The 19,610-nt window shown below is 33.8% G+C and overlaps 1 protein-coding gene across 2 annotated transcripts in view; it reads right to left on the bottom strand.

Moving 5' to 3' along the window:
* Window positions 1-18,435, bottom strand: part of LOC128229300 (solute carrier family 12 member 2-like) — a 54,592-nt gene extending 36,157 nt beyond the window's left edge. The window contains exons 1-5 of one of the 2 annotated variants that reach the window (XM_052941138.1): window positions 17,981-18,435; window positions 7,254-7,373; window positions 2,156-2,327; window positions 993-1,132; window positions 363-473 (exon numbers count right to left, since the gene is read on the bottom strand). In XM_052941138.1, coding sequence (XP_052797098.1) covers window positions 363-473; window positions 993-1,132; window positions 2,156-2,327; window positions 7,254-7,373; window positions 17,981-18,325 — 888 coding nt within the window. In that variant the 5' untranslated portion in view covers window positions 18,326-18,435. The remainder of the gene's footprint in view (window positions 1-362; window positions 474-992; window positions 1,133-2,155; window positions 2,328-7,253; window positions 7,374-17,980) is intronic. The other variant, XM_052941139.1, reaches the window with a different exon arrangement.
* Window positions 18,436-19,610: the final 1,175 nt, after the last annotated feature.

Here is a 19,610-nt window from a genome sequence, read left to right on the forward strand (position 1 = left end):
TATAAATAGGGCATAAAAAGCAGTCTTAACAACTGTACAATAATCTGAAGTTAAAAGCTCTCAGACCTGATTTCAGGATAAATCGTGAATTTTAGAACCCTGCCAATTATTTAACACTAAGAGCGAGCATGGCACTTCCAGTATCTCTAACTAGTTACAAAGGAAATTGATTCAGGTAGAAAAATAGATGGACAGACAGTGCCATAACTATATCCTAAATAAAAATATCGGACAGGGAGGAATAACAATCCAAACTTTCAAGAAATCTTAGACTCTTAGGTTACCCATTAATAAAAAAAATGCGAAATTAATACAAATTTATTCCATTAGAAATAAATGGTTCTAACAGTACGTCCACCTACCCTGGCCTCCCATTCCATGCCTATAATGGCTATAGCGAGAAGAACTGTTATCGTGATACAACCAATGATTCGGATGTCATTTACTTCATCTGTCATCAACGCATCATGAGCCTGCATTTGGAAAAAAATAAATAAGCGGTGGACACCATATTTAAGGCACTACAATAATGATTTTTTAATGGAGGGCAGATTTCTCCAAGTCAGATGCTATCAATCAAAGTCACATGTAGTCTTGATAAAAAAAACCTATGTCTTCCTAGTTCCTGCAATATACGAGGTAATGGTTGGTGAAAATATCATACAAATGTAATGTGGTCTATCAATCGATAAAATATTCAGGAAACAGTGTGAAATTCTTTGGAAGCATTAACACATCAATATCTATATTTAGATTTGGGGACACCAGACAGTTTGCATGCACATGGCTGTAAGAACTTCTTTTCTAGGGTGTAGGTTTTTAGAAGATTATTTTTACAACACTGTTTTTTTTCTTCTTAAAACACAACAAAGTTATATACATGTATGCCTTGAATGAAGTAGATATATTTTGTCAATATCATCCTAGTAATTATCTCTCCTGTAAGTCCCCTGCCCCCATTAAAAAAGGGGATAGTAAAAATGTGTAAATACCTTCAACAAGTCTCTGATGGTTTCCGCAAAGCCCACAACATACATGGAAACAGCAACGGCATTAGCAATAGAAAAAATAACACCAATAGCACCACCATATTCAGGTCCCAAACTCCTTGAGATCATGTAATATGCTCCACCTGCAAATAAAATTACACTTGGTATCAGTACAATGTTATGTGTCAGTGGCGTGGCTAGGCCAAACATAATTTGTAGGTCTAATGGTTCTAGGTGAGTTTGGGGATACCCATCCCAAAGATTTCTTTCTAAATTAGAAGAAAATAGTGCAATTTGGGAGCATTCCAAGAAAAAAACAAAAGGCACATTTACATCCATTTTATATGCACATTACACAAATTTAAATACATATGCAATGATTACAATAAAATCAAGCAATACACCAAGCACATAGTATAAATGAACACCAGACTTGCTTTTGTAATAATACTGTAATATACAACTTATGAGTTGTTTATATTTTTTTTTGCATTTTGGGGTTATTTAAATTTTGTTATTTATCAAAAAAGTTGTAAGCCCAGGCCTATAATGTAGCTACGCAACTGAGTGTAGCCATCACTGTAAAAATTGATTCAGCGTCAAACCCTTTTTATAACCATTTTAGCAACAAAGCCATTCTGCAGCAATTTTTTATGGGGCCTTATTTAAACACGGAGTTGGATTCAATAGAACATTTTTATTATATAGGGCGCATTAAACATAGTTTTACCATTACATCAATAAATATGATCAAAGCAACATATGCAGATTTACAACAATGTCCTTCAAACTATTTGTTAATTATTAACTGCATAACCTTGCCAAAATCCATGGTGGCAAATCAATCACTGCATTTATATGACATAAAATAGCCATGTGGGCAAGTTTATCCCACCACCAGTCCTTGGGTAAATTTAACTCAAAGGGTAAATTTACCCCTGTGGGTATTTGGGTTTTATTTGCCCCTGCGGTAAATTTGCCCTGAAAGTAATTCCATTTATATATAAACATATAACATAAAAAAACTGTGGCCGTGAGAAAAATGTGCAAGAAAAAGACTCTTGAGCATGCTCTGTAGCGGGTAACTCCGTCAGCTTAAGAGGACTTTTACCTCCATGTTCCTGAAGGTGTATTATATAATAATGTATCAGAACAAACAGCCATACCTCCTTTTACTGTTCCGTTTGTACAAATGGCTGACATGGATAGCGAGGTTATCACAGTGACCGCGGTCGCTAAGAGGACAACAAGAGTTGCAAGTCCCATCCCAGCCTGGCCCACTACCCACGACAGCCGCAGGAACAACATCACGCCCCAGATATTCAGCAGACATCGTACCTGAAATATGAAGTAAACTCATTACACAGCTCAAAACTTTTCATAAAAGTAATTTTAAACTCTTTGATAACTTCTTAGGTAATCAGGGTGATTTTTATCAATGGTAAGTATCATTCAGCTGCAGTTTTAATACAGTAATCCTGATAAGCAAAGATTCTTGTAAAAATTACATTATTTTCTAGCATTAACCTACAATCAATACTGAAACTGTCGTATCTTACAATATTAAAGTTAGGCACTCCTCCTTAAACTGTCCAATTTAACTTTTTATTGCATTATGGGAATAGGTAATAACTCCACCCAAAATGCACCATTTCGGACGTAAAATTGTTAAATTTGTTATTATGGAGTACCCAAAAAGCTCCCTACAAGCACTTATAAACAAAATTATTTTTGAGGAAGGGGCACAAGTCAAAAGGTTATGCAGTTCCCCTCCCTGCCCCTCTCCCTCCCCCCCTGCCCCTCCCACCCCACATCAAATCCACTGTATCTGCCAATGTGAAACATGAAATATATACTAATAATCTGTTTCTAGACATTTATATTAAAATGCTTGTTTAATAATTGATAGCATTTTACAAAAATTTAAATTAGCTTCTTTGATCCCGACTACCTTTGTTCTAAAATCAAAGCGTTCTTGCTTAATCTTTTGGTAATCGTTTAAAAAAACAACACACAGATGCAATTGTTAATCAATTGACACCTGTTAGTCTATATGCATGCCTTTTGCTCATATCATAGCTTGTAACAGTTGTCTGCACTTAAGAACTTCCTCATTTGTTCTACAGCTTTGTTGTTTTACTTGTTACTTGTTTTCATCAGTCTTGAATTGCAGCGTATTAAAGTGAGAATATTTGACGTTTTGCATAACATTGGCAGTTGTATGGGTGAAGATTTGACTTTTTGCTTAAATGCATGAACTTGACCTTGATGTAGGATTGGATCATTTGTACAAACATGGAGTTGGTTAAAATAAAAATAACACTGTTTTTTTCAATAGTTGGCGATACACGCAAAATACATTGACAACGACTTGCAAGAACAATATTGCATGTTTTGACATTTCTTTACTTGTATTGAAATTGTTATTAAAGTCATAGAAGTAGTGTTTGTAATGGCAAGACTATATCGAGAACTTTTCTGCATACTATCTACAATGCACATGAAAATATCATCATTGTCATCATTGTCATCATCATCATCATCATCATCATCATCATCATCATCATCATCATCACTATTCACATCATCATCATCATCATCATCATCATCATCATCATCATCATCATCATCATCATCATCATCACTATTCACATCATCATCATCATCATCATCATCATCATCATCATCATCATTACCGTATTAAGATAACTAATCAATGCTAAGTACTAATATAATATTGATGTAACGACCTAGAACATATGATGGATGATGCCTTCAAGGCAGATGAGCTCTTCTCTGCTTTTATAATTAACTTCAATTAAACTACAATTATCCTGAGAAAATCTCAATTATCTGTACAGTGTTCAGGGGTGGATACGGGATAAAACATTAGGGGGAGGCATAACTTTAGAGCATAAGCTTTTGACTTGGGCCTGATTCCTCAAAACCACACTTTTTTTTCTTAATATTTTTTTTTTAAATCATTGAGGGGGAGGGGAGTGGGGGGGAATTGTGTGTGTGTGTGTGTGGGGGGGGGGGGGGGTGCAGAGCTCCTGGACTTGCTAGTGGTGTTCATGTACATGGTTCATTGAATGCATTAAAGGTCTATTACATAAGTGACAACTGAAAGTATCCATAGGAGAAATGGTTCATGTATTAACAGTTTGACTGGTAAACTGTTTATAAAGTATATAAATATTGACTGCCTTGAGGGTGACAGTGCATATTGTCAACCTGAGGTAAATACTGTCGACCGAGGTGAAGCCGAGGTTGACAGTGTTTTCCGAAGGTTGACAATATGCACTGTCACCCTCAAGGCAGTCAATATCTATTTTATTATACCGAACAAAAACTGTAGTATTTTAAAGACTAAAACTACCATTTTCACTGACAGCTGCGAATCTTGCTGCCATTTTGGCAAGAATTGTCGGCTGGTAAACAAAGCGCTCAGGTGATACAGACTTTAAGTAAAATACTATCAGTAAATCCCGTATTCGTACTGTATTGCCAATTTCATATGTTCTATAGAAGTGAGGTTTTATAATTAGTACATTTTAAGGTTGTAATGCTAGTTTTATATTTATCATAGTTTTTCACATACAAATCCAACATGGCAGCGTATTTGTAGCGTATTTTCAATTTCATGAAGTCAGAGGGTGATAGTGCGGGGTGATAGTCGAAAATATTGCCCTGGCGTTTTTACTATAAATGTTCTATAGAAGTGAGGTATAATAACACTGTATAAGGTACAGTAACACTGACCGGGCAATGATATGCATTAATGTACAATGTCTCCAGCAAGACACACTGTATTGTATTCCAGCAAAGCACATGATTATGTATGGGAATTCTCGTAGATGTTCTTGTCAGACATATTGATTGTGGCAATTATTTTTTTCTCAGAAATCTGCTGTTGAAATAGCATGCAATGTGAGGGTTTCTGATTAACAAAAGTGCCTACTGGTTAAAAACTGATTGAACTTTACTGAAGGAAGTGGAATCCTACCTCCCACAGGCCCACTATCCCCTTTTGATAGATGGGATTCTGAGCTTATTTCGACAGTGTCTTATGCACACAATGAGCCCACTGCATTTTCAAAAACTGTTACTTTTTTAGAATCTCATCCAGGTTTTGAAAACAAGCTGGTGTATGTCAGAGCAGAATTTTGATTTTAAAACAAGAGTGCCCCGAAATGGATAATATTTGTGTCAATTCAAAACAATAAAAAGTAAAGAAAGCCCCAAGTGGACTTGAGCTCCAAAGAACTGTTTCACTGACCATTCAAAGGCGGTTATAATCCAAGCATTTAACAGTAAAGCAATTTTGATGAGGGTATGGTTTGTTTTATGTCAGGTGTTTGTTTTTGTGTATGTGGTGTAAGTTTGTTTTTGGTGTTTGTATAAATTTGTGTATACATGTGTTGTTAATATGCTGATGTCTATAATTCATAGTTCTTCGGGCCCTTGCCTTGTGTCCCTTAATCAGGTTTATTATTGATTTTGTTTTACTACTGGGCTTGTCCCTGTAGTTTTCATTGTGTTATTAAAAACCTGACTTTGCTGTCATGAAACATGTGTCCGTTTACATGTATTTAAACCCCCAACAATTAAACAATTTTTTGAATCAATCTCAATATGTTAATTAAGATTATAAACCTGATGACAGTTAGGTATACAATCATAATACACAATTATTCACTGTTCAGTTGTGACAAAAAATGACATAATTTTCCCAAAATGACACAACAAGATTGATCACTTTTATCACCGCATAAGGAGGCAAAAACAGTGTTTTCATAATTAAGATATGTGCATAATTATAGTTTACTGACAATTACTAAGAAAAACCAATCTTATCAACATAAAACTTGGCCACACCTTAACTGTAAATGTTTGCCACCAAGATAAGCTTTTTCAGAAAGTTTATATCCGAATATAAAACATTTATATAATACTGAAGAAAAATAACATATTTAAAGGTTTTAAAAACACTACCATCAAAGATAAACAATATGAGGCATGTTTATAGAATGGCTATTAACACTAGCTGATTTTTTTTATTTTTTTTTTTTTTTTTTGGGGGGGGGGGGTATGTTTCACCAAAATGCCCTATATAAACTAATTTAATTTTCTTGCAGAATTCCTCAGTAGGAGTACCCCTAACCCCCTCTTATGTTTTTACAGCCTATTTTGGGGGTTCTTCTTACATATATTTCTGGATCTCCACAGTCTTACCACGCTTGCTCGACATAACACCAATTAGTCAGTTACTCATTATCCAAAATCTAATGCTTCTCAATTTTTGCTATGGAAATTTTTTGTTCAATTAAATGGTTCATGAAGGTCCATCAAAGGTATGTCGTGTCGCCATGCACCTATATATAAACCGTGCATGATGTGTGAGACACTATGATGGAGAATGTGCAATAAATGTAACAGTAGTATGTAATTGTAAATATCACGTTTTGTTAGATGACTGTACAATTATTGCGAAACCCCAAAACGCAACATAAATTAGGTGTTGGTATGAAGAGTTATGAGCGTTTTACTGCCAAAGCCATTCCTACAGATAATAAAAATTCTGGCAAGAAATGCTACAGAAATGATGTCTCATCTTCAACTCATGATTTGTTTGACCTTGTATAAATACAAAATTCACTGATCTGGCTATTGTTTCAAGCTGTTATTTGGATGGTTTTGAAACTTCCTAGCCCGCTTATAAACTTGTTAATAATATAATTTGCCCAAAGTTACCCATGATCCAACCTTAAAGTTTGTCCCCATTTCAATTTATAATACAACCTACTTTTACAGCCAATGAATTTGCAGATAGGCAATCATAGGATCTAGGCTTAATCATTAAGAATTTCAACTTTCTCTGGTCCACCCACTGCATGCCACTCATCTGATACACAATCCCTGCATCAGATTTTGCTTCACCATTGTGTCAGCCAATGAGGTTGTATTTTAAGTGAGATGACCTGAATTAAAACCTTAATATTAAGAAGGGCTCGTTCGCATTGCTCACTTGGCCCATTCTTAATGATTAAGATTTTTATTCATGTCACCTAAATATAACATAGATATCCTTAAACAACATAATTGCCTGTTCACCTTAGGGTCTATTGGCAATGATATATGAGTATTGCTAGTTTGAAAATTTCGTGATCCAGCGTTTGTCGCTATTTCAATAAAGACATCCTAATTACATGCCTGTGCCCCTGGGTCTATTGGCGATGATATCTGAGTATTTCTAGTTCTTACCAAGACTCCTTTTATCCATCCAAACTTCACTGCAGACTCTGTAAGCTTTGCTTGATCCTGCGCCGCAGCCTCGGTGTCCGACAGCAGGGGCTCGCGCTGACGATGCCGATCAATGTCATCCTGAAGAACATAAATATCATTTCTTGACTTCCAACGTATATATTATCAATCTATTGGCCAACATTTCACAAGGTTTTTGCTATATAAGGAGTGGTTCAATTGACTGGAGTACTTTAATATGCAGGTAAAATCTTTTCTATTCAACTGATAGCATTATCTTTTCATCAGAGTAAAAAGGATTCGTGCCAAAATCAGGGTAAAGGGGCTTTAAGACCCCTTTTGAAATTGTTTCTAAAGTCATTTATATTCATTTCAAGGTAATTCCTACTGTTTTTGAGGCAAATGTTTGAGCCAAAAAACATCCTTGACAACAGTTACTTTACACAAGTCTGATGTTAAATGCTCTCTATACAGATTTCAGGAATAATTCTAAACTTTTAATTCTAAGATCGCTCGACTATTTTTTAAAACGGTGATTCAAATTAACATGGGTTGGTTACTTGAACAAAGTTTCATAAAAATAACTTAAGCATTTACTTTGTCAACCCGCTAAAATTCTATTATCTCATAAATTTAAATTTTCTGAAACTGTAAATTTGTCCCAGACAACCGCAGTTTCAAAAAAAGCAAAATGGAAGATATTTTTTAAGGGACTAGACACCAGATGATTCAATTGCAAGAAAAAAAGAAAATTGTCAAACCTGACATAAAATTGATAGCATTGTCTACAACACATTGAATTTTACTAACTTGTGTACATTTGCTCAGCTAGTACAATAATAATTTAAAAATGGATTTTTAATAGCTGTCTTAAATCTGTGCAATCAGACAAGAACACATAAATAGTTTGTCATGTATACAATTTCCTACAATAGTCTTTATTTATAAAACAGTAGTCGAAATTAACACAAGCCCGCATTTGATGCCAAGCAATAGTATTAGAATTCGGGCTTGTTGATCTAAAAGTCTAATTTCAATGACTTTAAAAAAACACACTTGATTGTCGGTTTATGTAAAGGTTATTTTCTAAATGCATTGTTTTATTGACAGTTTACAGATAACTGAAAACAGAAATAAAATAAATTAAAATGACTTTTTTTATAATGGAATTGATTAACTTTCAATATTTTTTTCTGCAGTTTACAAATTAAACTCATCCTTTGAATACATATTAATTTCAGGCATAAAAATTGTTCATTATTTTTAGTACTTTAAGGATTCACTTTCATTACATTAAATTTTTTATTATGTTTCGATTGTTGTACAGAAATTACTTAATTATTTTCTTATCTTAAAGACTAGTGTATTTTATCTTAGATCGTGGAAATCAGTGAAACTGCAGGCTATTTTTTCCAATTATCCAACTACACCTACATGTAGTTTGTACAAAGTGACATTATTTCAGACCTTTCGTCATGCAATCAAGATTAAAATAAAATTATCATTATCTTAAGGTAAACTAATAAGAGTGCTTTGTTTTACTGCAAAGTAAACCACACGCCTTTTGACAGCTTAAAACATAAACATTCAAATTGAATAAGTTTTAAGTTTCAACTACCAGACATACAATGTATTAAGAAAGTACAATGACATGTAATTATAATCAAATAATGATGTAGGTTTTGATACAAAGCAAAAGGAAATATTTGATTATCTAAAGCATTCAATTTAAATATTGGGCAGAATGGTGCACATGCTGTTCTCATAGAGGGCGAAGGTGTAATAAGGTCTGGGTGCAGCACCATTGCCAATGTTCTCTTATTCTTCAAACATTTATTTTATAATATAAATAATTGTTCAACTAACGTTTTATGTAACTAACTCCATTTATAGCCATAAATATTATTGCAACTCGAGGAAAAATGGAATTAATGCTACAGTTATGGCTTTCTCATTGAAAATCTTATTACCTCTATAAACCAGGTTTATAAGATCTACGACCTAAGCAACTAGGAATTTCCCGACATAAAACCAGGCATTAGGCATATATGGCTCTTTTAAAATCATCTCATAAGGCGCAAAGTATGCAAATAGAGAACACACATAATCAATTTAAACAAAAAAATACCTAACGCAGGCTGAGCATTGTGTCAAAGTTTGATACCATTCTGAAGTCAGAAAGTGAAGATATCACATTTGTCACCTACTTTTGGGACAACCCTTGTACAATGTTGATATGGATTGTTGGTCCACATTTTGATTGTTTTAATTAAAACAGAAAATGTATGCAAGTCGCAGATCTACCATTCAAAACTGCTAACTTGTACATAATATATGATCTTATTTATACAGACATAACAACTTAAGCTATTAAATATTAATATTGTATGACGTAGACTATTTGTTGAAGACCTAAGCTAGCTATTTGCATGATAATATTGAATTTAGCTTAAGTTATTGGGGAGTTTTGAATAACAAAAGTTTTTGGAATCAATTTTCTCTCTAGTACAGTTCACTTAAGTTGTGCTTGAATAGATAAACAGGGGGTGCATCAAATCTTTGGGTCAGGCAATTAAGTATCGGGCAATTAAGTAACGTTTAAAGAGCCAATTTATACCTACAGAGAGGTTTTCAACAGTGTGGAACTGGGGACCGATTCATTAAAAATTCAGTGCGGCACTGGGGGCCGATTCATTAAAAATTCTAAGAGCTTTTTCTTAAAAATTCTAGGAGCTTTTTTATACCTAGCAGAGATTTTCAACAGTTCAATCCATTTAATTAAAATTCCTATGAGAGATTTTCAACAATGCTGAGTTCTAAGGGCCTTTTCATTAAAAATCCTAGGCAAGATTTTTAACAGTACAGTACTGGGGGCCTGTCCCATTTAAACTCCTAGGAGTGATTTTCAACAAAGCAGGACCAGGGGTTGTTTCATTAAAATCCTAGAAGGGATTTTCAAAACTGCAATACTAAGGGCTGTTTCATTCACAATTCGAGCGGCATTTTTTTTACAGTGCAGGACTGGTGGCCTTTTCATAAAATCCTAGGAGAGCGATTTTCAAAAGTGCAGAACTGGAGCCATTTCATAAAATCCTAGGAGCGATTTTCAACAGTACAGGACTGGGGGCCGTTTCATAAAATCATAGAAGCTTTTTTCAACAGTGCAGTACTGTACTGCAGGGCTGTTTCACAAATTCATACCTACATTCAGAAGAGATTTTTAACAGTGCAGTACTGGAGCCATTTCATTTAAAATCCTATGAGCAATTTTCAACAGTGCAGTACTCCGGAGCCATTTCATTTAAAATCCTAGGAGCCATTTTCAACAGTGCAGAACTGGAGTCATTTCATTAAAAATCTCAAAGATTTTTAAAAGTGCAGTTCCGGGAGCCAGTGGGTATTTCATGTCATATAAACGCCACATTTAATTTGCCTCCAGGGGTATTTCTATTTTGGCAGGGTTTTACTTTAAATAATTGTGCCAAATAACACAAAATAAACAAAGAAAATTGTAAAAACAATTTTATCAAACTTTTAAAGTTTCTTGGCAGACAGTTTTTACAAGGACTGAAATTTATCTCCATATGCTATCAAAATGGAGTGCTAATCTTTGAATTTAAACCATTATCACATTAAATTCCTATTTCAGCTGATACTTTGGAAGATATCTGAATTTTAAACACATTCTTGAATCTTAATTTGGTTTTATGATGAAACCAGCATGAACATACCTACAGTTTAAATGTTTTCAGACAATATGACAATAACATTTTTGAAAGACACACAGATTTCCTTATTTTTACCGGGTATCCAAAAATCAACTGAAACATTATATATCATTAAGTGAATAAGAGTGGTATTGAATATCATAACTTAGAAATGTAAGCTTCAAAGTTATTTCTTATGTACTTTTCAACACAAACTATTTGTTTCTAAAAATATTTTAATTTTTCTCAATTTCCATATAAACATGTCCAAAAATACCCTTGGGGAAAATTTGCCCATGTGGATATATTTGCCACCGGGGGCTAATGTTCGACATGTAAACACAAGAAATGATAAACTTTTCCTTCATTTTTTTTCAAGAAATTCATCCTTAATAACCTGACAGGGAAAAAGAAGAGCGCAAGTACTCATAAAACACTCCTGAAAAAAACTTTGAATGTTGAGTGTCATACTCTTGATCATTAGCTTGATTCTTGATCATTTCATGGAAAACGAAATAGGGCTGGGCCAAAAAACTACGGTATGGAGAGAAACAAACATAATTACTTTTCTTGGCCTAGTTTAAAGAGTAAGAATTATGTAAATCAAATTTTCAAATTCACGATCATCGAAATTAGACTTTAAACTCAGTTACATAAAATCTAGAATTGCAGCAAGCCCAGAAAGTATTGAACCTGAGTGCAGGGCTTGTGGGCTTGAGATAACTTCCACCACTGGTTTGGTGATAATCTTACGACCGGATAACAACTGATAAGAAGATATCTCGTTATTGATCTAAAATATTGAGGATAATTGTTTGTTTCAGCCTGTAAGCATCAGAGTGAACAACAAAGCAAAAGCTTTACTTCATTATATAATTTAAATATTTTTACCAACTGACTATAAAAACAGTATGGTCATTGAATATTTCATAGTAAGGTATTAGTCACCCAAACCAAATGTATGTTTTTTTTAGGCCCAAATGATGTCATAGCAGAAATGATGCCTTAGATGTTTATTCCCTACACTGAGTGCATTTACAATCAAGGGGTATTACAAGGAAACAGGCTAAAATGAAAGAAACAGAGAAATTCGTATCAGACCACACAATACATGACTATAATTTTTATCTTGGGATGAGGATCAACTCAAGAAAGGAAAGCTAGTATGATAGTCAAGACTTTGAACAATACTTGGGTTTGGCTGGTAATCTTTGATCAGGGGCAGGGATGGGTACATTGTGTATTACACATGTTTTAATCTTCAATTACTCAATATAACCAAAATTCTTCAGATTAATCAAGGTATAATATTACAGGGTCCCATATCTGTCCGGTTTTGGGCAGAATTTGTTTTGCACCATTGATGTCATTCCCTCAAATTTATCTTTAAATTAGTCCAACTCCAAGTATGTTTTTCATTGCTGGTATATCAGGAGTTAGCTTAACAGTTATGGAAGAGTGCTGTGCCCTGTCTTTTTTCTTTTGGTAGCATCCTTTTGCCCTCATGGAGACCAGTTTCACCAGGGCACCCTCTGCCTTCATAGAATTTTGCTCCTATCTGTATTCGATCATCCATATTAAAGCAGCATGTCCAACCTGGATATGCCAGACTTGTAATCTAACAGCATTGATGAGCATACCACAATAATCCCTGAGCCTATTAATTTCACATTTTTTAAAGAAAAACAATCTTAGCTTTGTAATCAAATTTGAACACAATGTTTACAGGAACAGCCTTTTAAGCTGATGGCGATTGATTGTAAGAGGAATACAAAGTAATACACTGGATCCTGCAAACATATGCTGCTATCAATTGACAAAATATAAGCCCTTTATCAGTGAAATGACTGACAAGCAGCATCCTGTCAATTGATTCTAATTCCTTTTTTTTCTAACCAGGACTGAAGATATTAAGGTCCCTGTTTCCAATATATACCTGATCTTCTTCCAAAACTACGGATAGGCCGTGCAAGAAATAATGTTCATAGGAATGAGCGTCAAAACATTAAGGTACACAGGCAATGGCAGGCATTATTTTTAACGTTTAAGAATGTAAGTTGACCTTGAACCATCAAGTCATCATTTACAATTGTTTCAAGTTTAATATTAGTTTTATTAAATAAAAAAACTTGTAATGACAACTTTTGTAAGCCTTTGACATGACAGTTTAATAACAGAAGTAACTAAACCCATTCCCATAACAACAGTATACATAAAGCAAACAAGGAAAATGATTAAACATAAGTGGCGTCCCTCAGTCTTGGGTCCATTTCTATTACTGATTTATCTCAATGTTGTATCTCATTGCTATTCCCAACAGAGGTGTGGTTAACCTGGCAACACAAGGGCTAAAACCATTTCAGAAAGGGGTTTGGAAGCCACTTAGGCCCGCTAAGGATGATGCACCCTGTCCAGATGCAAGACTGGCATTTTGAGAATGTTTTAGGAGGGCTCTCCTTCCTTCAAATTTGAAGCAAACCTTTGGCCATTGGATCATGGAAATATGCAGGCCTTCCAGCAGCCACTAACAAAAAAGTAGGAAAAAATTAGGTTTTCTGACAGAAATGAAGGAAGTAGTAGGAATATTTTTTACAAAAATGTAGGAATATTTTTGGTTAAATATGTAATTATTAATAGCTATTAACTTACCTAGAGGAGATGTTTTTAATGCAAAATCATACCATTCTATATGCCACATTGAATATTTTAGTGAATGATGCTTGGTCGGTTTCTGTTGCTGAACTGTGTGGGTGAAAAGATGATGCACTTCAAAGTGGAACATGTTGCCACACCAACTTTAATGTTTTTGCGGACTTTATTTTCAAAAAAGTAGGAATAGTAGGAGTTTTTTTTAGAAAAAAATAGGAAAAATTAGGAAGCTGTTAAAAAAGTAGGAAAAAGTAGGAACGCTGGAAGGCCTGAATATTGGATCCACGAAAAATCATATCCCACAAATCACATGTTCCTCCTAATTATTCACTGATGATACCAACATCAACAAGAGCATAAACTGTGTAATATGACTCTCAAAAATTACAAGACAAAAAAGTTGAAGCCATTAACTACTTCTTAAGTGTAGCAATTGTTTAATATTTAACTCCAAGAAATGCAAAACTTTCAGTATGCACATGAATCAAATTGAACCCTGCAACTTCTTTATGAATAACAACAATTACGAAAGCTGACAGAAAAAAATAATCTTGGAGTTATTTTTGGCAAGCAGCTAAATTTCAGAAAGCCCTTAAAAGAAAATATAACGAAAGCCAATAGAAATCTAGACATCATAATGAATACATTTCATGTCAAAGGATATGTCCTTAAACTCTACAAGGCACTAATTAGATGTCATCTAGAATATGCATCAACCACATCAACCATATGCCATATTGAAAAGACCAGAGAAGTAATTAGTATAGAATAGAATCTGTCCAAAGAAGAGCCACAGGAATGGTACAAGGATTAGATGACTTGAACTATCCTGACAGATTATTGAAACTAGGCATACCTAGCCTTGAATATATAAAAGAATAAGATCAGGCATTATAAACATAAAAAATCATGAAAAAAATTGACCACACATACAAAAACATCTTCCCACCTCCTAAAGTAAATATCACAAAATAATAGAGAATTTCTTTTTTAAATCAACAAATGTAGGTGTAGTACTGAATTACCGGGAGGTAGAATTGATTGTATATCACTGGAACTGTTTGAGTAATGACAGAAGCACAGACACCCAAAATAAACAAGTTTGTTAAAAAAAAGACATGACAAAAAAGGGTTAATGGGCCTGATGAAATCAAGCAAAAGTGCCTAGATTCAGGTATATAATTAAGAAATATTACACACCACTGAGAGTCATCTATATGACATCATAAGGACCGGCTAGTTTGCCCCAGAAAGTGTATATGAACCAAGGCATTAGCCGAGTTCAATTCACATTCGTGGGTTGACTGGCCGGTCCTTCGTTAATTTAATGCAATATTGCCCGAAGTGATGAATAATATTTCTTGTATTATACCAAACGTTTTATATAACCATTCAATATTCTAAAGAATTTGATGTGTTATTAAACAAAGCAAATAATGTTTACTTGCAACAATTTTTCGCCATTGTGAAAATCACAAGCGGCATACGGTTTTATGCATCAGCAGTCTAATATGGACTGCTGACTTCATAAAACTGATTTTATATTAAAATACAGTGATATACGGACCGCTCAACAGAAGGGACAAATTTATGATATAGTATGATATTGAACAATACATTGTATATAAAGAGGGGTAGAAGTGACTATTTTACTGAGGTACTTGACTGTGTGTAAATGTGTGTTGAAAGAACCTGGAAATCATTCAAATATGAACAATATGAAAAGTTCATCAAATCAGACCAAACATGAAATAGGGAAACAGGGATAAACCCATAGCTACAAATAACGTTTTACTTAAAGTGTAAATGTCTATAGATGCAAATATGTTATTTTGTACTGGGGAAGGGGGATTAATATCTAATCAATGATGAAGTTAGGATTATTTATATATTATCATAGTTGTAAATTACTGGGACATATTCAGTGATGACATAGTACAGGCACCTAAAATAAACTCATTAAAAACTGGACTTGAATGACAAAAAGCGTGTTAATGGCCCTCATTATTTCAAGCCTTAAATTAAATAAGTAAATAACCTCAAATTAGTTGAGTGTAAATTGCAAAGTTATGCCAAAATTCCAAATAGCTGAATAAGTGACTATCATACTGTAACAGACTGTGTGTAAATATATTTGAGCTGAATCAGAAAAAAAAATGATATTTTGATCATCTTTAATTAATAGGATATTAAACATGAGACATATTTGAAAAACAAATTTATGAAAATAAGAAAAACCATCAACCAAATTCTTAATTCAAGATGTGTTATCTTAACAATGTGAACATTAAATTGTGAACAATACTGTACAAGTTTGTATGAACAACACATGAAATTAAGTGGAAATTGGTACTGTTAATTCAGACCAGACATAAAACCCTATTAAAGTTGGCTCACATTCTTAAGAATCTCAAAGAGTGATTCAAGCGAACGAACGAACGAACGAAAGTTTATTCAATGAAAGGCCTCCAGCCCATAATACATGTTACAATGCAAATCAAATATAACAAAATGCATATATGTAACTAAATAAGAGTTGTGTCTCTTGGTTAACAAGTTAAGTGTTATCTATAGCTAACATGAGTTTATGAATGTAAAGAGCAATGGATTTAATATGGGTAACATTTTCCACGATACCAAGAGAACAAATAATTTTCCCGGATGTCATTAAATCTTGAACACTTAAAAAATACATGATATTCATCTTTAATAACATGTATGTCTTTATCCAATAAACAATAAATACAAAAGCGATCATTTCTATCAATACAAAAAAATCGACCAATTTCAATATGAAGTTTATGACTAGATGTTCTAAATCTTGCCAATGATTTTCGTACAGGAAACGGTAAACTGATATTAAGGTATCTTTCAACATTCAATAAAGACTTAAAGCATTTATAAGTATCACAACGTGCGGAATTATTTACATCACCAAGCCATGTTTGTCTACAACAATCAGCAATTCTTATTTTAAAATGACACATAAATATATTTATATCTCCCACATCCTGGGCAATCCAAGCATACCCAAAGCCATATGTAAACAATATTTCTTTTATATAAGATGCCCAAGTATGCCTAACTAAACTATCCAGATTTTTTATCATAATATATGAATTTCTAGGGAATCTATTTTCAGGCATTTGTAATACTTTGCACCAATATTTTACACATTTCGAGACATAAATAGTGAACATTGGTAATCTAACACATTCACCTAAAGCCACACAATTATTTACAGAACTCCTAACTCCGAGAAAATATTTACAAAAGAAAAGCTGTACTTTTTCAATCTCATTACATTCCTTGAATCCCCAAATTTCTGAGCCAAATATCAGTATCGGGGAGACCATTGTATCAAAAAGTTAAAAAAAAATCATTATGATTCAACGTACCAAATGACAACTGATAGTTTTTAATTGAAAAAAATAGCTTTCCTTGACTGAGCTGCTAATTTGGATTTAGCTGCAGACCTAGTCCAAATAATTGTACGTTGACGGATTTTTTTCAGATTTTTGATATGGCAAATCCTTCACGTACAAATTGTTTAGTATCAAAAGTGGGTAGTTGTTCCGATCAGGATTCCGGGTTAAAGCATATAGCGTCTATAAAATATCATAAAAACAAGAAATATTACCAGATAATGTTATTTTATATTAGTTCCGTACACAATTTTTTTTTTATCCAACTTATAATTATGAATTTGACGGCTTTTCTTCATTTCATTCTGTCAAAACATAACGATATATACATGAAGGGCACCTGCAAGGCTTCAGGGCACAGTTTTAAATCGCTCGGAACATTTCGGCCATGGCCGAGTTGTTACGATTGTATAACGAGGTCTATCTCGAAGCTTTGTCGGAGGAGGCCGAGTTATTACGATTGTATCGAGTTGTTCCCCTTCGCATAATTGTTATCTGTGTCAGTCAACTTTCGTTTTATTGGAAAGGTAAACAACTTGTTTTAATGCATTAAATGCTTGTTTAGTGCAAAATAACATTTCACTTACATAGCAAAATATGAAAATAACTCTTTATGATCAATTTCAACCATAAAATACTTCACTTAAAACAATTTCAATATTTTTAAAACACCCCCGTTTTTTGCACATTCCCGTTTAGACGTTAGGGATTGGAAGAATCCCGTATAACACGTCTATTATTTTAGACTAGCTGCAGACCAAGATAAATGTTGGAGTAAACAATAAACCCATACTGGTATATTTGTACATCGATGCAATGTTAGATAATGTAGTTGGGATCATTTGTATTTATTGAATTATTTTTATTAAATCATTGCATGTAAAAGGAAACTGAAATGACAATTTTAAAAGAAGAAATGACACTCTTACTATAAAATTTGTTTTACCTTTTCTTCGTGCAATTCTGCCAAGGTTGGTCTGCTTTTTAGCGGAGAGGTTGCCGACAGAAGGTTTCTGTAATGATCTACATGAGGTAGGGCCTCTGTTGTATTTTTCCCAAAGGTTTTTAAATGTGTTCCGTAAGCAGTATAACTGTTCTGGTTATGCCCGTATGTTCCGCCGTAAGTGTCGTTTGGTATGGAAAAACTTATCGAAGATGCATCCTCAGCTTCCGCACCCGTTGAACCGTTTGGGAGACTCTGACCGTCGCCATTTTCCTTCGGTTTATCTCCCTCTGTAACAAATTCGACTTTAGCCACATGAAATCGATGTTGCGATGGTACCTTCTCCATCGTGATATTTTAAATAAGCCGAGTTTCGCCGTGTACCGCTACTAAGCGTGGCTCTTTATATCCGGATTTTTCCGCCAGACACCATTTTGTAAACACACGAATTACACACGTGATTTTTCACAATGCACACTGGGGCCTTTTACTATTGATTTTGCCCCCGCTCAGGATAACTGGATATATAAAACATTGAATGAAGTACTTAGCAGACAACAGTTTTTCTTTGCAGAAAGATTACTTCACAATAGTTATCTCCCTTCTTGACCGAGGACAGTTGCAAAGTATGTTTTATCTTAATTTTTATATACCAGTATACCGATAATTTGGAAGTGAACCGGTCATGTACTGTTAACTCAAAATAAAAAGTCATATGTCATTGTGTTATTATTAGTAACACAGCTATAATATTAACAAAATTATGGCAAATGTAAAATAATTATAGGGCTGCATAACCTCAGTATGACCTTAATCTTAGGACTGATAGCACAAATTTATGCTATGTTTGATGCACCTTTCAGTTGCAATCTAAAATCCATACAGTAATCTTATAGATAAGTAAATATGTATCAGTAGGTAGATCTTTGGCTATACATAAGGCTTGGCCAGATATAATCATCTTTACATGGTAGTGTCTTTTGTGGATTTTTAAAGGTAATTGGGTAGGCTGGAGATGGCATTGTTTTGTTTTCTTCAATAAAAATGATGTATTCATTCAAATTTCCACTGCGTTTTCTGATTTAAGACAACTATTCATAACTATGAGACAACTATGAAATAATAATTAAGATAAAAAATAGTAGAGAGGAAGTTTCAAACAAGGGTGTGAAAATCTAAAAGATATATTTTCTCTGGCCTTATGGAAGTAATCCCCGAAGTATACATATTGCATTTCATTATTTCATTGGCATCAATTTATGACAGTGTGAAGGCATTATCAGATGCATGGCACTCTACAATTCTATGGAGTTTTAAAGGTTATTGGCTTTGAAAACAATCATAGTTTTATGTTTTAATTTTATACATTTGTGTAATTCCATATTCAATAATAATTGCACTCACATATCAACACAAATGGACTAGTGCAATTATTTTCCTTTTATCTATATTGCATTGTTATGTCATAGATGCTTGAACATACATGTACATACATTTAATTATAGACATTGAAGTTCTCTATTGTCTTTTCACATTTTATTAAGTCATATAACCATGTTCCATGTATATTATGTACATATTAGATCGCACTTAACAACAGAGGTGGGTCCAGGATTCGACGTTAGAAGGGGTT

The sequence above is a fragment of the Mya arenaria genome, chromosome 3 (assembly GCF_026914265.1).
Source record: "Mya arenaria isolate MELC-2E11 chromosome 3, ASM2691426v1".
NCBI lineage: Eukaryota > Metazoa > Mollusca > Bivalvia > Myida > Myidae > Mya > Mya arenaria.